The sequence below is a fragment of the Trachurus trachurus genome (assembly GCF_905171665.1).
Source record: "Trachurus trachurus genome assembly, chromosome: 16".
NCBI classification, from domain to species: Eukaryota; Metazoa; Chordata; class Actinopteri; order Carangiformes; family Carangidae; genus Trachurus; species Trachurus trachurus.
The window spans coordinates 7,450,556-7,475,316 of record NC_139902.1 but is presented as its reverse complement, the minus strand read 5'-3'; the positions used below and the strand labels follow the sequence as shown (position 1 = coordinate 7,475,316).

The window sequence follows — 24,761 nt, the reverse complement described above, 5'->3', positions numbered from 1 at the left end:
CAGTATTTGTCCATATAATGGTTGTAAATGGATATCACTTTTCTTCGTGCAAAAAGACACACCAAAAAACATCCAAATACCTCCATACTGCTCGTCTGTAATGTCCCTCTTGTATTGAAGCCCCGACATGAGAAATTGTATATATTTTAAGCTTGTTTGTAGCAGAAGCTCCCAGTGTCTCAGTTCACTGCTCTTCCTGTGTCAGTGCAAATCTCGCGTGATTTGCACTGACCGATGGAACAATTTCTCATGTTGGGGCTTCAATACAAGAGGGACATTACAGACGAGCAGTATGGAGGTATTTGGATGTTTTTTGGTGTGTCTTTTTGGACGAAGAAAAGTGGTATCCATTCCCCCCCCCCCCCGTAACTCCGAGAAGGCACAGACATGTCGACATGAGGGTGAGTAGATAATGAGTGAAATTTGAATTTTGGGTGAACTATCCCTTTAAAAAAAGTAGATGCAGCAAACAGCTCTTTGCATTTACCTTGAGTTCTGATTGGTTTTTTATTCTGTCTCTCCTACAGAATACCAATAACCAGCTGTTCTGCAGTGTGAAAAACATGGAGCGGGAGAGGCGGGGGCTGTTTGGGGTTGAGAGCAACGCCACTCTCCCCGCAGACTGGAAACACCACGAGCCTCGCAAAGACTCAGGTGGGTCTGAGCCACTCTCCGCTGCCCGATCCAGTCGCTTAACATTTGAAGCGTAGACACAGACAGCAGAGAAACCTGCAGCTGTTAGAGTGAAAAATGAAATAAGTGGATTAACATTTACAAGCCAATAAAAGTAAGAAGCTGGTTTCCTGACCTTCTGACCACAGCTACATAAAATTAATCAGTAAAACCTGCAACTACTGCTAATGTAACCTTCTGCTAACAACACCTAAATGGATTTCCTTAGACGCTGAAGTGGTTGTAAGAGAATCATTCTTAAAAACAGAGAATACCAGTATCAGCTATCAGTAGCTTCAGGATAAAGATAGCTCTGTTGATAATGGCCTTCAAATATAAAAATATATTCTCACCACAAAAGGATAACTGTAGATTTTCAACTCAAGGTTGTCCAGAAAGAAAACTTAGAAAGTACATTTTTTTATACAGTCTACAGGAAACTTTATCGACCATTACATTTCCTTTGGACAGAAAAACACTTTGGTCAACAACGCACATCTGATACGAGACTATAAAAATAATAAGGGCTTCATAAAAAGCGTTGGCTGCGTTGCCAGCGTTCACTCACCTGGTATTGATTTTGCAGGTTTCCAAAGCGGTTTTATCTGCCCCTGATTAGTTTGCCATAAACGAAAATGAAGATGCCAGATTTGTCTTTTATTGTTTACAGGAGCTTTTGGAATCGATCGGAGCTACAGCTACAGCGCCAGCCTCGGAAAATATTACAGCAAAGGTAGTTTATCGCCCTGTTTTCACTCTTTTTCCCTCTGCTGTGACCCACTGTTGAGAAGTAGGAACATCAGAAGTACATCAGCAACGTGATGCTACATAAAACTACACAATTACCTGATTATTTGCTACATTAACACACATTTTTTTATCCTTTTAAGATGGATTTCTCCTGGTGTATACCCATAAAGCAAATTTAGTCAGTTGTAACTTTGAAAATGTAATCTCAAAGAATATAACTTTGAAATATCTTCACAACTATTGGATGGAGTGCAAGGAAAATTTGTGCAGACATTCATGGTGCCTTCAGGATGAATCCTATTGGCCCTGCAGCTGGCTTTAGGGGGAAACTCTAGCTGGTGACCCCCTGACTTTTCATCTAGGGTCATGTAATTTGTAATTTGTGTGTGTTTGTATGTGTCTGGTGAAAAGAAATGTAAATGGTCATGTGAAAAAGAATTTCCCTAGAGGGACAATAAATGTCTAAAGTCTGAAAGTCTGAAAGTCTGAAAGTCATCATGTCAAAAATCTGAATTCGATTTGTCCAGTACTTTGCTTTATGGGTTAATACCTACAAAACTAACAACATTCCCATCAGCCACTGCTGTGCTCGGGGTGGAATGGGGCAAAAACTCAGCCCTGGCAGTTTAGGCCCAGACCGGCCCACAACACTGTCGGTTTCCGGCGCCACAAGCGCCCAGCCCATCCAGTAACTGGGTGACTGACAGCCCCTGACTGAATGACATTTAACCTATGGGGTGTGATGATGGGCTGTGCTGATTGGCCAGTTAGCCTCAGTTCTCTGAGGAAAAGTCAGCAGGTTAGCATGCATGATGTTAGCATTTATACTGCAAAAACTCAAAACTTTCTATTTCTTGTCAAAATGTCTAATTTCTAGTCAAAACTAATCTCTTTCCACTTAAAATAAGACTCATCACCTAAAAATAATCTAAATAACTTTAGATCATTTTTACTTGTTTCAAACTAATTTTCACAATAAGTAGAGAAATCTGCCAGTGAAAGCAAGTTTTTTTGTGCTTGTAATAATGAAGAAAAACTTGCTCCACTATCAGATTTTTCTATTTATTTCAAGTGAAAATATGCTTGAAAGAAGCAAAAAATGTATAAAAACAAGCTACTTTTTATTTGATGAGTCTTATTGTAAGTACTGTATAATTAGATTTGTTTTGACTAGAAATGACATTTTGACTAGAAATAAGACAAATATTCTTGGTAAGATATTTGAGTTTTTGCAGTGTAACTCAAAGTCCTGCTGTTAGAACAACAAGAGCTGCTAGTATATGGCTGAAGAGAAGCCTTTAAACCAAGCAGAGAAAGAGACAGTTATACTGTAAAATTTCACACACACTTAGTTTTAATGTTAATGATTTAAATTATTGATAACTGACGATATGTTGATAGTTTTATAAAACATGACTAGAAGAGTTTTACCTAAACCTTTGACCCTGCTGTGATCTGACTCTCCAGGACGGTCCAGTCTCTCCACATGTCTCTTTTTTAACTTCTGTCTCTTTGTGTCCCGTGTGGCGACAGAGCTGAAGGACACGGTGGCGGCGAGCAGCAGCTCTCTGAACAGCGAGAACCCGTACGCCACCATCAAAGACCTGCCAGGCCTGCCCTTCTGCCCCCCAGAGAGCAGCTACATGGAGATGAAGTCGGCCGTGCCCAGAGAGCGAGCGTACACCGAGATCAGCCCGCCGCCGTTCAGCACGGGGACCTTACACAGAGGTGAAGAGGAAGTTTAGATGTTTGTTGACAGCTCAACAAGTCTGAGCACTTTTATTGTTTGCCTCCATAAAGACCCAAGAATTTCAAGCATTGTGAGGAAGTTAAAGGGGGAAAAAAAGTAAACACATCTTTGCTGTCTGTTGTAATAAAATGCCCCCAAAATACTGAAGGGTCCATCAAAGGTTCCTAAAGCCTTTAAGTTCAGACTCCAGAATAAAAAACTCTCAGTCTTGAGACTTGAGAGCAGGAGTTGTGCTCGTGGTCTGTCTGACACTCGGGGAGGATGAGCTTCCTCAAGGCGCAGCCTGATGGCTGAACGACTGTTTACATGGAAGTGCAGAGGTAGAGGAAGAGCAGGAGAGAGGAAACTCCAGGCGGCTGAGGATGTTTTACTATTTGTACTATTACCCCTGTACAACATGCACTCAGGCTAATGATGATGATGATGCGGAGCAGGCGTCCTTGTAGATAAGATGAATCCTTCAACTCATGGAAATATAACTCTGTTTCCTGAGTTAGAAGAAGATAAAATAAACAAATCCATTCACTCTATTCAATGCTAAGGACTGTGGACTAAGGTCGACCTCCTGGCCTGTTTGAACTCCTACAGTGAGCGTCACTGGATAAACTGTTTAAGTGCTGCTTAAATATTGATAAACTTAAAAAACCTGTGATGTAAAGTTGAGGTCATAATGTGCTGGCTGAGTCGGGGTCCTTTGCTTGTTTGATTTTCCAAGACTGTAGGATTGTGACAGGAGAAAAACCTTCAAGATGAATACAGTTAAACCTGATGTTGGGTAATTCCTGCTCTGATTGCTTCGTCTTTACTTTGGAAAGAGCTGCTAGCCCACTTCTCAACCACTGTGTGTCACCAAACGTTGCATAATCGATGATTTATATATATGTGTTATGTAATTCCTTTGGAGCTGACTGCTGACGTTTCATGTGCCTCTGTGTCAGCTTTAAAATGGGGAGCAAATGTTAAATCATACTCTGTTACATATATTTTTCCTCCAACATCAACACTAATTCTGAATCTAAATGTAAATAGTAATATAAATAGTATTGGATAATAAAGCCTGCCTATGCTAAACCCCTTAAACCCCAGTTTTTAACAGGGCCGAGTGAAGGGGTAGGGTGAAGATCAGGGCTTGGACCATTATGAAACATACAATTCACATATATTGTAAATATAATTTAAATACAATTAAATCTGAAAACTTTAATTATTTTAGACAGGAAATGTTTAAGTCCATGTTTCCGAGACCAAAACCAAAACATGAAAAAGGTGCAGAAGGTTTTGGATGATATAAATGTGGTTGAGTAACGTATACGTATATAAGTGTGTGTGTGTGTGTGTGTGTAGGACTATATAAAGCTCGGTGTTGCTGTGTGTTGATCTGTGTTGTTGATCTTTCCCCTGACAGAGCGTCAGAGCTCCCTGGGCCACGCTCCACACGAGGACCCTCAGAGCCACTACGACCTCCCTGTCAACAGCCACATCCCGGGACACTACGACCTGCCCCCCGTCCGCCGCCCCCCCTCCCCGACCCCCTCTCCCAGGAGATCACCTCAGTGATCAGGTTTCCCTCCTCCTCCTCCTCCTCCTCCTCCTGCACCTCCTCCTCACTTTGGGGATGATTTCTGGCCTGCGCTCGCAAACAAAGAGCAAACTTCTGCTCCTCTCCGACACTCAGAGCTGTCGACCACCCACAGAGCAGCAGCGAGGCCCCGTCCCACTGAGGAACCATTGTTTACTGCAGATGACCCCCCCACACCCCCACCCCTCCCTTTTTTCAACTCAACGCTGCCCCTCTGTGGGCTAACGTGGTACTAGCTTCACCGTGACAGACTTGTCATCCAGAGTGTGGAGCCAGCAGGCTGCGGTGAGGAAGGCTGGACTGTGGCGACGCCAGCGGGGCTTCAGCTGCATTCACGTCCCATGGGAGAGAAAAAAAAAACCCAACACCAAAAGACTTCACGGTTAAAAGCAGCAACATAGGGAATGTTTATGTGTTTGAACTCATCTAAACATGCTGTAATTGAAGTTTTCCACTCATTTTGCTTGCTACTGATCAGATGTTGTGCACATGCAACGGCCGCTTTGATCAGAAATCAAACTTTGACAAATGTTGTCATTGAAGTTTTTCTCTTTTAAACAGGCAGCTTTGGATGAACTCATCACAGCTGGACTTTGTTTTGATCTGCTCTTTAGAAAACCCTGTCAAACTCAAAGAAACAGAATATGTCATGGGACATTTTTGATGATGTCTTACAGCGAACTGAGTTTTGGATAGAAAATAACAGCGTTTGTCTTTTCACGGACTTTAAAAATAGGAATTGATATTTCTTTATCGCTGATGTGCAGGATTCAGGACGTCAGTTTGCTTCATCAAAGTATCAATAGTTGTTGACTGCCTGTGAACCAAGATGATCAGCCTTATCACCGTTTATTCCAAACGTGGCATTTGGAGACACAAGTATACGTGTGGCTCACTTCCTGCTGCTGTCAGCGGAAAACTTTGTAAATATAGAAATAAATATATTGTCAGCGTCACAGTAATGCAGAAGAAAACCCTACTTTGAGTTGAACATGTTGTTACGGGGTTTGTGGGACTGAAGATCAAATACATTTACAGAAATAGACACTAAAAAAACAGTGTGTAAACACAAACACTGTATGATGTGAACAAACTATTGTCAAACCAAATGAAAGCAGCATAATGAATGTTAATACAGTGTTGGACAGCAGTAGCTTTTAAAGGACCTGTTCACTCTAAATACAGAAAAGAACAAGGTTTTTCTCATTTTCTTTATGTTATGTCTGAGGTAATAACTTCAATATGAGCAGGTTTTCTGTTAATTTAAATGAAACTAAGAAAATTAGTGCTGGAAGCAACATACATAAGATTGAATTAACTTGGAAACCTACATAAACCAAAAACTGTCCAGATGACTACATTCTGCTAAATATGAGAAATGTGTTTTTGTAATAAACTTGAATTAACCATTTAATCAGTCAATCAGTCATTTTGCCAAAGTTGAATTTAAAACTATGCAAACTAAGTTTGAAAACAGAAACCAGCTGAACGACTTTTAAGTGCGTCAACATTTCTTAAATCTTTGTCGTTGTTTTGCCTTGAAATAATATTAGAAACACAATGTTGTATTGTTTACTGTTGTCTGTCGGTGCTGAACCAGACCATCATCCTGCCAGCGACAGGACAGACACCCTGTGTACCAGAGAGAATGTACATTGTGCTTTAAATTGCTTTAGTTTCAGGTAGAGCTTCAGCTTTTTTTTTTAACATATGATCATATATTTTTGAATGTAACCATGGGAACATGCTGTGTGTATAATAATGTAAATAAAAATGGCTGCACTATTGATCAGTAGTTTTCACTGACATTGTACTAAATCAAGGAAATAATCACAACAACCAACCGCCGGACAAAAGCTTTTACTCGGCATTATATAAGAAAAGACAACGAGAAAAAAAAGACATTCATTACATCTGAATGTAACGTCCATAATGTAGCATCATTATGATCTGACACTATTCCCACCTTCAGCAAAATACAACTTTGGCATTCAAGACTTGCAACAAGAAATCCCTTTGGTGACATCGTCAGGACCTTTAAAGTGTTTTAGTGACATGTGACACGTTCATGGTTTAAATCTGAGTTTCTAAGTAATTCATGAGAACTGACATTTCATACAAGCTTACAGTAGTGCACGTATTAATCACATACAGTTACTATGTCTCATACATTTACACTGACAGTACATATGAGACAAGCACTGCGGTAACTGTGAATCTGTGTCATGAGGGCCAAACTAAACATCTTTGAAGCTCTCTGACGATTGCCATGGACTTATTAAGGCACTGTGGGGTCATAATGTCAAAATCGGACATCTACTTCAGGCAAAGGAGAAAAAAAGGAATCTATTATGGCAGAACAACATAAAATACCATACAGCTATCAAGTATTTTCCGTAAATGCTTTGATATGCTTTTCTTTGGAGGATAAATGACTTAAGCTGCCAGACTACAGCACAAATCTAGCTGCTGTGCATAATTGGCAAGGCCCTTGATAAAAGCAGTGCATAAAGCCAAAGTCACAAAGTATACAAACCCCACAGTCTTACTCAGATCCCCAAAAAATCATGCCTGGGGATTTGCAACGTCGGTAAGCTTTGAGGAAAAAGGAAAGAAAGGAAGAAAAAGCCCTTATGACCAGTTTTAGGAGCCACACAAACCGGAGGACGGCTGACAGTCACAAGACTGCAATACCAGGCATGTGGGCAAAGAACGGTGATTGTTGATGCTTTTTTTCTCTGTTCTCTGAAGGCACAATTGTATTTTTATTCTGTAAAAAAGAAAGCTTGTTAAAGTGTTTTCAAAAACTGAAGTTGCACTCTGTACAAAGCAGCAACAGTTGTAGTGTAGTGTTGATCTGTTTGAATCAGTGGAGAAGTCATATAAATATATACTGGAAATATGGCACCGAATTTATAAGTAAAGAATGTGGTACCCACTCCTGATACTTCTCCAAGTAGACAATTATTCTATCATCCTGATGAAACACAATTGGAATTACTTAAAACAATAAGGCAACGCATTTAAATGTCCATGCAGTTGAGACACTTTCAAAGGTACATTCAACTTATCCAGCAAACACTAATCCCTTTCCAGACTTTCAAAAATATCACCAAATATATTTCTCTAGGGCCGCGCTGTGAAAAGAAGAAAAAAATATATTCATCTCAAACAATTATTTTCTCTGTGTGCGCTACAGCTGCCCAACCATACGATCTAGATCTACATGGAAGACTTCCTACATTGTGTTTGTTTAAGGCAAAAGGTGAAAAACAAAATCGCTGCTGTATAGTACACCCTGAGCTGACAGTACTTTGGCTTTCTTTGGACTATTTTCAACAAAGAGCCTGAGCCTCTCTGTAATATAAAGAGAGGGAAAAAAACAAAATAGATTGCCACTGTAAACATCTTTTAGATGAAGATTTGCTGTATTTGGTGGGAGATAAACATGATTAACAAACCCCTCAGGATTCATTTGTCTGTATGGCTGCAGAGACTCATTCCTGACAGGTTTCACTAGCTGTGCGTGTTGAGTGTTGACAGCCTGGCCATTAAATGTGAAACCCCACCTTAGATCGAAGCACTCGCACTGGTCAATGGAGCTCTGTGTGTGCGTGTGTGTGTGTATGTGTGTGAGCAGAGCAGAATACAGTACAAGCGATAGCACAGCACACATGCAATAAGATAACATGAACATACAAACTCAGAAGCGGAATATGAAAATCCTGTGCCCTCTGCCAAAACCTGGAAGCAAATCTAACCTGGAGATTAATCTGAATACAAAATAAGACAAAGATCATGTAAAAAAATAAAGACAAAGGTTCCAATAATAGAAAATCTCTCTCCCACATGGGGCTGCAGGAGGCGGTGGCTTCAGGTGAGGTGCTGTTTGGTTTTTACATGATGGAGCAGTTCTCCGGCTTGGCACGACCCTGAAGGACACAGAGACACAGAAAACTGAGAAAACTGAGAAAGGAAAATCCATCCAAAATAAATGAGCTGGCTTAACAATGAGACCATTTGTGTGTGAGATCTTTGGGAAAAAAGGAATCGCCTGACTCTGTGGTTCAGTGAATTTCTCTTTTCATTTCTCATCAGTGACTAATGTGATGTTCATGAAGCCCTTTGGGAGGATTCCCAGAAATACAAATGAGTTAGAGCATTTTTCATTGTTTGGTAACACCTGATATATATTTTCTTAAAACATCTATCTTAATTGCTGGAGTTGTGAACACACATATAAATTATACAACCAATAATACACCATTTTGAGAATAAACAATGGTGTGTCATCCTGTGTGTTATTGTGGTAGAGGAAACTCCAAATTGGACATTTGTATTTCCATATACATGTGATAATTCTTTATAAAGCTCCATCTCACTACCTGCTGCCTCGTCCTTCCTCTTTACCTCAAATCCATGTCAGACAGAAGGAAACATGTTGATTTACTATGTTTAGGAACATTTCCTCAGTTCCATGTGTAGCTGTTCATCATCAGGTGAACTGACTGACATTCATCCAGTAACAGTGAGACTCCTGTAACCTCCACACTACATCAGCCAAACTGTTGGCTATTGCTACTGCAGAGAAACTTGTGGGAAGTGGTTTTATTTGCATCTAATCTCATTCTCAGTGGCTGTTTGATGTTTAAAGAATCATCAAACTGCACTGCACTACATCATGTGTTTCTACATGTGGGCATGGAAGGAAAACAAATCTCATACTTAAACTCTGATGTGTTTCTGTGAGTGCTCTTCTTAAACGTGTCTGTATTCCAGGATTTCATGATTTGTGCTTACATTAGCGTTCTGACAACAATATCAAAACACTGTCTACACTTTCTTCCACACCTTTGGAGTTCATTGGTGCAACTCTGCAATATTCTGCTCCTTGTGTGTGTGTTTTAACAGCGAGTTTCTGTACCTGTCTGGGCTCGTTGGTGCCCATAAAGAAGTGGTGTCCCACCAGTCCTTCAGGTAGACCTCCGCCGCTGCTGCAGACACCTCCGCTGCGGTCCGACGACTGCCCGCAGGAGTCGCAGATGACCGTGCGGCTCCGCAGGTTGTACTCGTTGTCTGCGCCGCTGGTGCTGTGAGCTCCCTGCAGGGGGAGACACGCAACAAGGTGAGTTACTTACACTGCAGCTCCATCGGGAGTTACACAGCCCAGAGCTGCGGTGTTCCTGATGCAAGATCCACCGAGGCGTTCAATAGAGGAATTTACCATGTCGTCATCGTCATCCTCCTGGAAGAGGGTGCGTGTCACTTTCCTCATGGCCATTTCCTGTGGGGGGGGGGGGGGGGGGGGGGGGGCAATAACAACATGTTAAGCTGCTGCAGTTACAGGAACAGAAATGTGCAACTGAGGATGAGTGAAGTCAGACCTCTCCGTTGGCGCTGATCAGAGACGTCTGCAGGAGGTCGCCAGTGCCCCACGAGTTCTGGGTCTTCCACAGCAGGTCAGTGGGGGGGTTGTGGGTTCCACCGCCAGATGCAGCCCAGATCTGAAAAGGTCAAAGTTCAGTTTTCATACGAGATCGAGCATCTAACAAGTAACAGTGGAGCTACTTCTGACAAACAGAGGAAAATGAAAAGAAGTATTAAAGACATAAAAGGTGCCGTGGACTCTGGATCAAGTCGATTTCCTTCTACATTTGCAAAAGTCAAATGTTTGGGATGAATGTGTCTCCTGCAGAGTTTACATAGATGCTAGTCTGTAATCTTCTTGGTAACCAGTGACCAAGGAATGTGCATCACATCATATGTGTCCTTATGTGTTCCTCAAACTATATCTCCATAGAGCTACTGGTGTTTACATACACACACACAGAGTCACACAGTACATTTAGAAACAGGAAGCAGGAGCCTATATTGGAAAATAAAAACAACAACTAAGAACTGGTGAACTTACAGTCACAGTTCCTCCGGCCTTCAGGGTGAACTTCGGGGGAAACTTGTAGGCGATGGGGGTGGAGCTCCCCACTTGTCTCTTCACCTGCCAGTTGCCCAGTGGTTGATCCTGCATGAGACACAAGGACAGAGGATTTCAATTTACTGCAAACCATAAATAATTATTAAAAAACTAAAAGTGGGGCACTAATTAGACAAACATAAAAAAAAAAGAATCCTCAGACACAACAGAAGAAATCCAAAGTTACAGCTTAATATAATATAAATGGTATTCATTACTACACTAATACTGTTTCTGATCATATGTTTGTAAATCTGGAAATTCAATTATAAAGACACATATTTTTTATACATAACTAGGACAGCACACAGTAACTGCCTGTGTTAAAGCAGCTGTCTAGGAGCACAGAGCATCTGAGGGTAACAATATGTCAGGATCACTGTTGTGCAGCTTCATGCAGTGAAATGACCTGGAAGCAGGTTAAGAGGGTTTGAAAACCCGACTGACGGATGAACTCTGTTACCTCGTCGGCCTTGTTGCTCAGACGGATGAACTTGCCCTCCAGGTCCACCTCGTCCACGGTGATGCGGCCGCTGGCCGAGGCGTGCTGACTGATGCGGGTCTTGGTCACGGTGCCGCCCACCATGCTGGAGGTCTCGCTGTCGTTGTCGTTGAGGCGGCGCTTCTTGGCGCTGGCCGTGCCGGAGGAGTTGCGGCTGCTGGAGGCGGTGGCGGAGGATTGGAGCAGGCGGCTGGTGTGGCTGTGGCTCGAGCCCGAGGTGCGTGTGACGACGACCTTGGTGGGTGGAGGGCTGGGTGACAGACGCAGCCTGGGGAGACGGGGGAAGAGGTTTGGATCATAGATGCAGACGGAGCATACAGATCCACTCTCACACTGTAAAAACAACTGATGTGGACATTTTACCACTCCACCTTATTAAACCTGCACTGTGATTGGTTGATGCTCTAAACCAGAGCTGATCAATGAAACAGAGCCTTTGTTGTTGGTGCAGCAGTCATCAACACACTTAAACCTCCCAGTAGCTTTAGCACCAGTCCTAATGGCCTTCCTCTGCCGGTGACTGCCTTCACTGAGCCTGCACCTCGTTAGCTTTAGGTGATAGTAATTGACTCTGTCTGCTCCTGCTAATAAGGCCCTGCTGTAAGAGAGCATGTATGTTCAGCCCACTTGCTCTGCGCAAATAAAACATTGATATATAAATAAATAAATAAATACAATTAATTGCTATAAACTTGAGAAAGTGCACAGCTGCAGCTGCAGGGACGACAAAACCATGTATTCATGTTAGAAAAACTTTAGACTGTTTTGTTTTGTTTTGTTCTGTTTTTTGCTTTTTCCAGGAGAAGAAGTTTGAAGACTTCAATATAGTTTTAAAAAAAAAGACTCTGACACAGAGCAGGGTGGACAGGACAGGAGGCACACACACACACATATCGGTCTGTTTATGTTACCTTAGATGTACCTGTACCTGTACGACAAAACTGATGTCACAAACTCATGCAAACCTACAGTATAATGTAACCTGAGCTTCATCCTTCATGCATACATTGGTGAAAACATGCTTAGATCAGCTGCTCTCACAATTAGCTTGACTAGTTAAGTTAATATTAATGGGAATTACTTTATACATATAAGAGCATGTTTAAAGTTTGCCTGCTGTACCTACAACCGATTCTTCACTGACTGGATAGTTATGTTAGTAGTAATCCCTCTTCTCCTTTAAAGGGATACTTCACCCAAAATTGATAGTTCACCAATTTTCATGCCAAGGAAGGGTTTGGAGAACCTTCAGAGTTATCAAAACGCTTTTGGACTTCCAGGGGGGGTCCGGCTGGCAACGGATTTTCATATAATGGCGGCGGATAGTGGTCACTTTTGAATTGTCCAAAACACACACACTATGACACATCCAAATACCTCCATACTGCTTATCTGTACTGACCCAAGTGTCCTGAAGCCGCCACATGAAAAAGGTGTTTGGAAAAAATGAATTTGTTTTTAGCCTTGTTGTAGTAGCAGATCTCAGTGGCTCTGCTGATGTTTGTGCGCATGTGTGAGATTTGCTGTGAGATGTTTGTTCGTCGATGTTTGATGTAAACACGGAAGAACATCTCACAGCAAATCTCGCGTAGCCACTGGGAGCTACAACTACAACAAGGATAAAAACAGAGATCAAATAATTTTTTTCTTAACAACTTTTTCTTGTGGCGGCTTCAGGACACTCGGGTCAGTACAGACGAGCAGTATGGAGGTATCTGGATGTTTCATAGTGTGTGTTGTGGACGATTCAAAGGTGAACTCTATCTGACACCATTATATGAAAATCCGTTGCCAGCCGGACCCCGCCTGGAACTTCAAAGGTGTTTTGATGACTCCAAAAGTTCTCCAAACCCTTGTTTTGCATGACGGTGAGGAGAAAATTGGTGAATTATTGATTTTGGGTGAAGTATCCCTTTAACACCTCCAAGGTGTCTGAGGGTGCAGAGGTTTTACAACGGTCTGTTTGCTGTTACAACCATCTCACCTCTCCTCCTCTCCCTCCAGCAGCTTCCTGTACGCATTAATCTCCATGTCCAGAGCCAGTTTGATGTCCAGCAGCTCCTGGTAGTCGTCCAGCTGCTGCTGCATCCGGGCTCGGATTTCAGCCATCTCCCGCTCTTTATCGTCCAGCCGCCGCCTCATCAGGTCCCGTTCTCTTGCCAGACTCTCCTCCAGCTCCCGCACCTTGGCCTCGCTGGCTGACAGCTGATGTGAGGGGAACACAGGCGCAGGAGGGCCGGTTAATTAAGACCGGGCCAATTAAGCAGTCGGTTACAGCGCAAACACAGGTTGATGAGCGAGGTGAGGCTTGTTTTGGAGAGTTCATGTCAGTATCAGTCAGACACACATCAGCGTGGCCAGTTAAACCACCAGACAGATAACAAAACCACTGACAGATAGTGTCACTGACAGACTCTGTGTGTGTGTGTGTGTGTGTGTGTGTGTGTGTGTGTGTGTGTGTGTGTGTGTGTGTGTGTGTGTGTGTGTGTGTGTGTGTGTGTGTGTGTGTGTGTGTGTGTGTGTGTGTGTACCTGTTTCTGCAGCAGGCTGAGCTTGCCTGACATGCCCTCCAGTCGAATCCGGGTCTGCTGCAGCTCCTCGTGGGCGGCTCCCACCATGCTGCTGTTCCTGTCGGCTGACTGGCGGGCGTTCTCCAGCTGAAGACAGAGTGATGCCACAGTCGGCCGTCAGCACAGCTTCACTGAAACTAACGACCTGAGCAAAACTGCTGTGTGACAGGAAAGTCCTCTACTTCTCATCTTTGCCTTGTTGCTTCTTAAAATACTTCTAAATAATTCAACTAATTCAGACACATTTATTCCCCCCAAATAACGCTCCTCCAGGGGTCCAGTAAGATGAAGAAGAAGAAGGTTTAGCTTTGGTTTCATTTACAAATGAATTCAAATGACAAATGCTGCTGTGGTGTTTATCCACACTCCTCATTAGGATTCCCACAGGACAGTGGCTACGTGTTACATTGATTTCCTTCCTGTATGTAGATGCAAGGCAAGAGAATCAAGCTATAAACAGAGTTATATACACAGATAAACAGAAACACTGATGGAACAAAAACATTGTGCATTATCTGAATTATGGACAATTTACCAACAAATGCAGTCCCACACACAGCGGAACTCCTGAGCAACAGCCTCTACTTGGACTCTAGGTGGCGACAGAGCTGTGGAGCAGCGCGTGCACACACACACACACACACACACACACACCTTAGACTGGTAGGTCTTCTCCAGCTCCTCCTTGTAGAGGCTGACCTGAGCCTCGTGCTGGGCTCTCAGGTCAGCCAGGGCCTCGGACAGCTTGCTCTCAAACTCCTGCTGCCGCCCGCTGTCCATCTCAACTATGCGAGACTCGTGCCGCCGCTTGGACTCGCGCAGCTCCTGCATGTGGCAGCAGAGAGACACACACACATGTAAACACAGCTTACAGACGCCACTCGTCTTATTTGGAAATGTGTTATTAAAAGACGCCTTAACTTTCTCAACTTCTTATTACTTCATTAAACTACAAATAGAGTCGTTCGTGTTGGTGTTTGGTTTATTTTCTTTCAGCAACATAAACAATTGTAAAGACTTCACCTGTAGAAACCTGCTATGGCCAATGGACTTAATTGCATTGATTAGTAAGTGGCTGTGAAGTAATTACTTGTTTAGAGGTGCACAGCTCCAGCAGATAAATCTACTGCTCTGTTGACCTTTAAGCTTCTCTCTGCTCATTATGGTTAAAATGAAAGAGAAAAAACACATGTTTTGCTGCTCCTGGTCCTGGTCTAGACTAGGAGCTGACAAAATATAAATTATGGCAAAACCTGAAATATCAGCATTAGCTACATACTTGTGCATCATTTGTAAATTATGCAACTTGTACTGTGCACTGTATTTTGGAGGTGAAACCAAGATAAAGTAAAGTAGAAGTGAAAAACAAATGAAAAATCATCTGCATGACAGATCTGAAGGGGGGGGGGGGTTGAAAGACAAACAAGTAGGTGGTTGGAAGAGAATCAATATCCTGTGGAAAAGATGAAAAGTAGGGCAGATGACTTCAGACAGCTGAACACAAATAGAAAGGGTGAAGGCGAAGAGTAGGAACCTCGTTGGAGATGTTCTTCTGGAACTCCAGCTCCTCCTTCAGGGTCTGCAGGCGGTTCTCAGCGTCCACTCTCCTCAGCATCTCGTCCTGCAGCTGCTTCTTGGCATCGGCTAAGTTGCCATCCAACTGGGAGGGGAGGGGGAGGAGGAGAGAGGGAGAGGTGAGATTAAATGTGAGTGAAAAAAACCAACAACACAGCAGCTCAGAGCCGAGGTTTGATCTGTGCACCACTGTTTGAACTTCCCCTGTTTAGGGGGGAGAGCTGCAGTTGCTGAATGTGGCCAGTAGGTGGAGTGAGGTCACAACTGTATCTACGTCAGGCCTGTGGTACAATTCATTGATAAAACAAACAGCGGCGAATGCAACCTTGTCTGCCTCGACACATTGTCCTCATTCATAATCAACTGCCTGCAGGGTTCACATCAAATAATAACTTCCACTGAGTTATTCCTGCTCTGTGGAGGTAGAAAGTGCCCCCACCAAGATCGTTTCAGACGTCAGTCGCTGTGGCTTTCCACTCTAGCCACTAAGTGCTTTCCTGACAGGTATTAACAAAGGATTTTTAACTCCCCCCCCCCCTCCCCTCTGTCTTCAGAGGCTTGCAGAGTGGTGATGTGAAAATGTCCACAAGATGAAACGCCTGCTGCGTCTCAGCGGTATAAATAAACATGCTTTTCCGACACTTGCGCAAGGTTTTTGAAGAGTTTTCTATCTGACCTGAGTCATGAAACAAACACATCCTCTTCAAGTCTTCAATTCCAGTAAAAAAAAAAGTTTTTACCTTGGCCAGTTGGGCTTTGAGGTCCTTCACCTCAGCCTCCAGGGACCGCTTCTCCCCCAGGGCAGTGGTGAGGGAAGCATCTTTGGAGTTGAGCAGGGCCTCCAGGTCCCTCAGTCGGGCCAGAGCCGCCTCCAGGTCAGACTCCTTCTTACTGTTCCTGTGAGGACACACACACAGAGAGAGAGGGAAGATGTGGATGTTAGCTTCATGGGTTAGTGTCAGTATCTCCCTCTGCTGTTCTATCCCTGTTGGCCAGTTTCACTTCTGGCAGTGCAGCTCGTCTTTGTGTTCCAGGACTGTTCTCATCAACATATTAAACTACTTCCTTCCTGATTTCATTTCAGTTTGCATTGTGTTTTCCTAACACATCTAATTGCCTTGTGTAAAAAAAAAACGAAAAAAACTTTGACCTTCATCTTCTGTGATGTATTTGTGTAACAATCTATTCCTTATATCCGGTTACTGTGTTTTTAGGTAACTTTGAGTCATGGTTTACTTTTAGCTCCTATCCTGAATTGTGCTGGTTCTTATGAGACCATGTGCTTTATTTCAGCTCAAAGTGAAACTTGATGATCAGAGGATAACTGCTGCAGTGACAGAAGCTGTGGATGACACAAACTGCCATTGTGCAGCGCAGTGAGTGCAGCAGTTGTCCACCGTTGATGTGAACTGAACCGAGGCCAGCACATCAGCGTTCTGTTATTAGCCTCCTGTAAAGAATAAGAGCCCATTAAGCTCCGTCTCAAGGGATCCTGTGTTGAATTAAGAGAATTCACGTTTGTTGTGCATGTGCTGGTGCGTGCGTGCCCCGCCTCTCCTCTAACATCTCTGCAGGAACCAATTTAGAGTACTGGTTGGTTAGATGGAAAAAAAAAAACTTGAGGACAGCCATGGAAAAACAATACTTTCCCAGCAGAAGATGAAGAAAGAGGAGGGGGAGAGAGAGAGAGAGAGGGAGGTTGTTAGCAGCATAGGTGGTTCATACACAGCCAAGGAGGAAATGGGCTCCCTGTTATTCTATTTGGCCCCGTGGGCTACTCTTCATTGTCACTAATAATGGCCATCTGCTGGGGGAGATGGCTTCCAGGCTGCTCACACAGACCCAACAGTCCCGCGGTCACTGCCAGCCGGGTGTTAGGACAGCCGGCCGAGCGGGCTACGGAGAAACTTTAAAAACTGTGACACAAAACACAGTGACAGCGAGATGAAGTTCATCCACCGCAGAATGATGATTCACCAAAGATCAAGAAGTCCATTCACGGGGGCCTCCGTCTCAGAAGTGAAACTGCCATTTATTGCTTTATGATACAGCAATCAATATCTATTACTGCATTCAGCAAACACCAATGCGGCTTTTGAGGGGCATGAAAATGCAATTCTGCCTCCTGAAAAGAACAGGGACAAAGAGACCGGCGAGAACAGCAGAACTACACCGCGGCTGCAGGCTGGAGGGGTACACGGAAAAAAAAACGGAAAGTGGAAAGAGATGAAAAAAAGAAAGAGAATAAGTCTTTTATGTCCTGAAAAAACAACAACTCTAAAATAAAATCCAGAGAAAACATATCCCTGATGCTTTACAGATGTACAATCACACTTTGAGAACTTGAATGAGTAATTATGTAACCCCCCACCCCCCACTACCCGACTGTTCACTGTACAGATTCAAGGGGGAAAAAAGAAAAACAATAAGGAGTTAAATTACGTACAGTGTTTGAGTGGGCCAATTGAGGATCATGTGTCAGACTTGTTCTCTAAATGCTACAATGGATTATATGAAGACATTTAATTAATTACTTCGCTAAATTAATACATTCCATGCTGAGTTTCTGTTTAGAGACATGTTGATAAAACTACAGGACCAGCTTGGAGGCCGTAGTTTGTAATGATCTTAATATATGTGGTGATATAGACATATATAGCTACATATAAATGAAACAAACTACATATTATAAAGCAGAACTGTAGACTGCATCATTTTTTTTGTAAGGTTCCCTAAGGAGTTAAGTGTATATAGTAAATATAGTGTAACAATTACCCTCTCCAGAGCCCTTAGCTCTATTTAAATGGCCAGATGTTGGGAGCAGATGTTCATAAATTTCTTGTTATTTGCAGCAATGCACCAATTCATATTTATAAACCTCACCAGTAGCTCAATGCAAATACAGTCCTCTACCATTTAGCAACTTGGTGTTATGAAGTTTTGCTCAAAGGCAGATTTGTTTAGCTCCATTTCATTACATAATTTGTTTATGTTGTTGCAACAGCGAGTAGATCACAGACACGGAGAGGTGAGTTTTTGTTTTTTTTGCCACCAAGTTTTTCTGTTGTGATATATAGACTCATAAAAAGAGACAAGAATGTGACTTTTTTACGACACAGGTGAAGATTGTAGCTCTGTATGCACAGAGAAAAATATGACTGTCAGGAACGAACACACACACACACACACACACTCTGACACCTACAGACCCTAAACATTCTCTGAATTCTTGACCCTTCACAAACTGGAGGCTACAGTACGACATCTGCCCCATGAACACGTCAGTCCTCAATCACTGAGAAGGCGCCGCCTCGACAGGCAGATTAGTAAGTGGGGCAGAACGAGCTGTGGTTACTGCTGTAAAATGTTTTAATGACTATTATCTTGTTGCCACTAGAACAGCATAACAGAGTTTAACCACCTCTGGTTGGGCTGTGTCTCTGGGGCTGCTGCAGCTCTCTAGGTGTGATGAAAACTCATTTTCCAAGGCTGCTGTTGTTTTTGTGGAAACATTTTTTTAATTCACCACATTGCAGCTGATTAACATATTATGGAGTTACATAATGAAGCCAAATGGACCCAAACAGGTCCATTTAATGAGAAAGAGACAAAGACAGACGCAATTTCTTTTTACCATTAACCCAGGTTTGGGGGGGGGGGGGGGGGGGGTTGCATGCATTAGCGATGTGTGTAGTGTACACACTCACATGTTTCCACATTTGCCTCAGATACCCGTTTATAGCTGGACATAAACATTACTTGAAACTATACAGCTCTTTGTCTAGATGTTCTTTTCTTTTTTTTCCAGTGAAGCATTTTAAGAGTCTGACTCTGCGGGCAGATGAAGGCTGGTGAGTGTGTGTAGGTGGCTGCTGTGACGTTCATTAATGCTAATGGGCCCAGTGGATCGGCTCCAGGAGTGAATTAATGGACAGAAGTGGATTTGGTGTACTGACATGCTGTTTGACTATTTGTATTCTCTTCATATACAAATGTGATGGTAAGACGGAGAGAATACCTTACAGCAGGACGGCACGCGGTCTAACAATCTGATAAATGCTTCTAGTGGATACTTGTGGTATTCAGCACGAGTGGTCCCGGTGAGATGCACCAATTACACAACACAGGGAGCAGATGCCTTAACTCTGCAATGTAGGAAAAAAAAAACAAGACTCTGCTTAGTCTGCAGCTAGCGGCTCTGTGAGGACTGCACTGTTGGCATGCTGGTGCTTTAAGCTCAGGACTAACATCAACACGCTAACACGCCCACAATGCTACCATGCTGATGTTTGGCAGGCTCAAAGTTTACCTTGTTCGCCATGTTAGTTTAACGCAATAGCATGCTAACATTTTATTACTGATGTAGCCATAAAACAAACAATTGAACAGATTAACATGGCTGAACATTTAGATTGTCTGTTCATTATTTTCTCAATTGATCAATCAGTTGTTTTGACTGGGAAACTTCAGCAATGACCTGATAAAGCGTCAGAAACTGAAACATTATGGGTATCATAGAATTTGGGAAGAGCTAAACGCTCGAAACGTTGTCCTTGTCTTTTTATTATGTAATCCTCTAATAAATTATTGAACATTTTGGGAGAATACAGTGTGGCGAGTTCCCTCCTTTTTGTCGCTTTACCTCCCTGGACACAACACCTGGCTACATTTTGGATGTGCATGAGCTTTTTTCTTTTATCATAGAATTTGGACATATTCTCTATTTGACAATAATGAAATCAATTTATTAAAAAAACAATTCACAAATGGATTATCAAAGTATTTGCTTCCTACTCTTCTCTTTTAACTGTCTAATCAATGGAATCAGCTGATTGTTGCAGCTCTAGCTCAAAGCCAGGGTACCAGGGGGAAAGTCATCATCTGAGAGCCATGTACAGTATGTCTGCACAGGATTTCATGGGTATCCACCCAATAGGTGTTTCAGAGTGTGAAACATCAGGACAACATTAATGTAGAGCAGGAAGGTGCAGTATAATGTTGTGGTTCTGTACTGACTGTTACATATACACATGACCTCTGGTGCCTTCCAAACCACACTGACTGGTATCAGGGGGCTGTGGACAGGGTTGTGCTGCTAAAATGCTGACAGGATCAGGTGGTCAGCCTGCAAACACTGCAGCTATTGAGCTCAAATTTGGTGAAAAATATTGAATTTGTTCCGTTTGATCACACCAAATATAGTCCCAGCCTTAGGAGGGTGCTCTTCAGGCCCAGACGGGACCAGCGTGGCAGTAAACTGCAATTCACAGAGCATAAGAAAACTGCATGTTGCAGCACACAAGGGAGAGGCTGATACATGCAGCGGGGGAATTAGGAGCACTTGTCTCTGAAGCACACTGCACCGTCTCTGCAACAGGTTGGGTTTTCAAATGACAAAGTAATCAGGCAAATTAAATGACACGCATTTATTTCTGAATGACCAGGCGAGGGATCGTCAGCCAGGGCTCTCCGCTGCCATCACATTTGTTTTTCTAAGATAACTGGATCTGATAGAGTTGTGGGCCAGATTTGAAGACAAAATGAAGTATTTGCAGTGACTCGTTTAGCTCCAACGGCTCCTGAAATCTAAGAATTCACACCCAGCCTATCAGCAAATATTGATATAAAACGGCTGAAGCTGTAAACACATTCATAAATTAATCTGGTCGTATTTGAACCCTGCCAAAGTCATAAAGAGAAATCAGCAGATAAGTACAATAAAACCATTAAAACGATAACCAGTGGCTGTGGTAATGGGACCTGAGCTCAGCGCAGACGGGTGTGATCATCTCTACTGTTCTCTAACTTGCTTTCTTTGCTCCTGGCGCCTCCAGGATGCTGCTCCTGGATGTCGGCTTAAAAGTGTGTGAGGAAATCGGAAAATCTTTGTGTGTGTGTGTGTGTGTGTGTGTGTGTGTGTACACGTGGGTGTGGGAGTGTTGACTGCCAAGTGTGTGTGTGTGTGTACAACCACAAACATTTAGTGCATTTGTGCACCGAATGTGTATCCGCCATCGACTCAATGTGTTACCAAATGTATATGCAAGCGTTTATATCCCTGCACATTTATGTTCCCATATACTATTTACATAATCCAGTGCATGGTGTGTGCTTTTCTTGGGACTACCTGTTTATATAATCCAGTATGAATGATATAATTAGAGAGGTTCAGCATAAATATCCTCCAACTCTCTGTTTACATTCTGCTCCTCTGAAGGATTGAAGCCTCTCAGCCGGTGCTCAGGACACGTGTGAAGTCACTCTGCTGTTGTATCAATACAACACACCAGAACAAATGCAGGGACTGGAAATGGCTGAGAGCCAACAGATGAGCAAAGACATGCAGATTTTAGAAATTACTCAAATAAGGAAAAAGAAAAAGAAAGAAAAAGGAAAAACAAAAACAAAAAAAAACCAGCCTGTATCATCACGATAAGGGAAATCTGTTGCAAGTAAAACAAAGCAGCAGAGTCGTCTCTAGGCTTGCAAACTGAGAGAGATGTTTGTGCCAGGGCAGCGCTGCATGTTTTATATTCTGCATCGAGAGGGGGAATTAAAAACGGAAAAAGAAGAGTAATTTTGGCGAGCTTTATTCTTGTTTTTCTGAGCACAGACCACTTGTCTTATTTGTCATGCCTTCTTTCTTCCCACACAGAAACGTCTGCTCTCTTGGAAATAAATATATTACAGAGAAATAAAGGTTTATATCATCGTTCTGCCCTTTTCAGCAGCGACATCAAAGCTTTTTAAGGCATTTTGTTACAGAGCAAATATAGAGTAAATGACACATTTTGAAGCACAGAGACAAAATGGGAGCTATTGGACAGAGAGCAGTGTGAGATGGGGGAGAGGAGGGTAGGCTGGTGGGGGAGTGTGAAATGGAAATGCAAAAAGAATGAGACAAAAAAGAGAAAGAGAAAGAGGGGGAATAATAGAGACGAGAAATCTGAGGAGGAGGAGGAGGAATGTGTTGGCTCGGCTCCCAGCCTCAAGGATGACTCACAGCTATCTTTGTCCATCCCAGTAACGAGAAACGAACCCCGCCTCGTGGAGTGAAAAAGAGAAAAATGCCCCCCCCCCCCCCTCCCTGTTTTGCTATGCCGTTGCCACGGAAACCAAGGCCTTGTCATCAGGCCTGCTAGTACGCCGTTTCCACCATGCTGTGGACGCGATGGAAGAGGTTTTTCCGTGGAGGTTTTTCTAAACGGCCCTAGACTGAGAGGGCGTGCTTTTTCTTGGCCCGCGGAGGAGATCCCAACCCGGAGTTTCTTCAACATATGACGGACCATTTACTGCAACCGCACAGACAACACAGGACCAGTCGCTACGCTGAGAGCAAGCAAACAATCAGCATCAACAACTCAGACAAAGAAACTAAAAAACTCACCAATTTAAAACATGGATTTAGCCATTTTCTAGACAACAAAAAAATAAAATTTTAAGTTTTAGCAGCAGCACAATTTAACTATAGTGAGCTGCCACAGATGTTTTTAATGGCAACTTCAACAGATATCATTGTCTGAGCTTTGCACTCATGCAGCTGATGAATTTGTCTACCCAATTTTTCCTACTTTGCAAACCAAATCCATGATCTCACTAGCACCGAGGGACAACACGCTGCAGTCTGACAGGTTGTCCCGCACCGACTGACCCTAACGATGTGAGGACATAATGTTGGCTGCATGTGCTCAGGTTTAAGAGGTTAGTTCTCCCAGGTGCCAGTAAAACACATTTTACACTGTTTTTCCTTAGTTGTAGATTTGTGGTGGTACAACAGTGGAGGAGTTAAGATGTCAAAGTAGTAGTGTTTACAGCGGAAACAGCGTCTCCATTGTTCTGGATAATTCACAGACCTCACTGTCAACAGTAATTCTGATGAGTAAAAGCTGAGGATGGCACAGTGTGTGCTTCATCCAACCATACTTCTGGAGAGACACTATCAGAATGAAGCAGATATTTCATTTTGCAAGCAAATAAAATCAAACCTTGTTATTGTGACTACCTGCCACTGGAGATTTTTTTTCCCCCTCATAAATTTTTGATTACTCAGCCAAGAAGATTTTTCTCCTTTTGAGCTGACCTTTAAAAACAAATTCCACACACATGCCTTTAATGACTCTGACTGACTCCACAAGGATAACTGACTAACATATTCCTGTTTACGAGCGTGGCGTGGAAAAGTAAAGTAGCTGCGAGGGGCTGAGACTCGTCCATGCACCGGGGAGCTGCAGTCTTGTAGTGTTCACAACAGAGCAGCTCCCCTGCAGCAGAAGGGGCTTCAGCGCTTTGCACATGGGCACATCTGTTGAAGTCATGGGGGAACCGAGGTGGGAGGGGTTGGGGTTTGGGGGGGGGTTGTATTCATTCATTTCATCCTCTGATGTTTTCTCTGCCGGTGTGTTTAAAATCACTCACTCTGTGTGAGGGGCTGCTATAGTGAGAAACAATTCATCACCTCGTTTGTTTCCTGTGGTACTACTCAAAGAGTTGCTCTGATGAGAAGTGGAAGTGTTCATTGATCCATATGGTATGTTGCTACATAAACACAGACGCACGCACACACACACACACACACACACACACACACACATTCACACACAATCTGGCAAGCATATGTGGGCACGTGTGGGTGGGGTTTCCCGATGACTCACTGCTCTGAGGAACACTGAGGAGAGGAAAAAAGGGGTTCTCCCATATTCCCAGTAGAATACCCAAAATGTTCCCTTCTCCAATTATAGCCCACCTTTCCTCTTTCCATCTCCACTGTGTTGAATTCACAAAGCAGCTCTGTGTGGAGAGCACTGCAGGGAGAAGGTGACTAAGAGAAAGGTTGTTGAATAATGGGGTTTTAGTAAACAAACAGAGGAGCCCGGAAACCGAAGTGGCACAAAGAAGAAAACATGCCAGAGTACAATACAACACTGTGTTAATGGGCCATTATAATAAAACATCTAATTATCATTTTATGTTTTTTTTAATTCATTATATCTTTAGATAATGTAAGATAAAAATAAATGCAAAAACAAATGCAATGTGGTGTTGTATGTCTTCAAATGTCTTCCTTTGTTTTGTTTTTTAGTATCATCTGTACTAATTATAACAGCAACAGTTTGCTTGCAACATTTTATAATTGTAATAACTTACACTGATATAAAGTGAAAAACAGCAAATCCTCACATAGAGAGATGTTTGGTGTTTTTTCACATTATAATATTTTGATTGAAGAGAAAAGAAATTGTTTAATTAACAAATCTTGTTGAAGTCATTAATTAAACTATACAATTCTGTGCAAATCATTAACTGATATTAATGTAACACTGAACTCCTTCAGCCAACAGTTAGAAAGAAGCATCGAGTCCATTGAAAACTTCACAATATAGTGTTGCATTAAA

At 42.8% G+C, this 24,761-nt stretch overlaps 2 protein-coding genes across 5 annotated transcripts in view; one reads left to right on the top strand and one right to left on the bottom strand.

Annotated features, from left to right (window-relative positions):
• The window catches only part of pear1 (platelet endothelial aggregation receptor 1), a 51,516-nt gene extending 44,993 nt beyond the window's left edge, over window positions 1-6,523 (top strand). Inside the window, exons 20-23 of the mRNA XM_083989119.1 lie at window positions 528-654; window positions 1,343-1,405; window positions 2,956-3,150; window positions 4,578-6,523. Of these exons, the coding sequence (XP_083845245.1) occupies window positions 528-654; window positions 1,343-1,405; window positions 2,956-3,150; window positions 4,578-4,729 (537 nt within the window). The 3' untranslated portion in view covers window positions 4,730-6,523. The remainder of the gene's footprint in view (window positions 1-527; window positions 655-1,342; window positions 1,406-2,955; window positions 3,151-4,577) is intronic.
• Window positions 6,524-6,613: 90 nt separating this feature from the next.
• Window positions 6,614-24,761, bottom strand: part of LOC310999610 (lamin-A-like) — a 35,615-nt gene continuing 17,467 nt past the window's right edge. For all 4 annotated transcript variants that reach the window (XM_083990103.1, XM_083990101.1, XM_083990102.1 and 1 more), the window contains exons 3-13: window positions 16,110-16,266; window positions 15,329-15,454; window positions 14,449-14,619; window positions 13,756-13,881; window positions 13,209-13,429; window positions 11,186-11,492; window positions 10,663-10,770; window positions 10,136-10,255; window positions 9,976-10,035; window positions 9,676-9,852; window positions 6,614-8,683 (exon numbers count right to left, since the gene is read on the bottom strand). In XM_083990103.1, coding sequence (XP_083846229.1) covers window positions 8,648-8,683; window positions 9,676-9,852; window positions 9,976-10,035; window positions 10,136-10,255; window positions 10,663-10,770; window positions 11,186-11,492; window positions 13,209-13,429; window positions 13,756-13,881; window positions 14,449-14,619; window positions 15,329-15,454; window positions 16,110-16,266 — 1,609 coding nt within the window. In that variant the 3' untranslated portion in view covers window positions 6,614-8,647. The remainder of the gene's footprint in view (window positions 8,684-9,675; window positions 9,853-9,975; window positions 10,036-10,135; window positions 10,256-10,662; window positions 10,771-11,185; window positions 11,493-13,208; window positions 13,430-13,755; window positions 13,882-14,448; window positions 14,620-15,328; window positions 15,455-16,109; window positions 16,267-24,761) is intronic.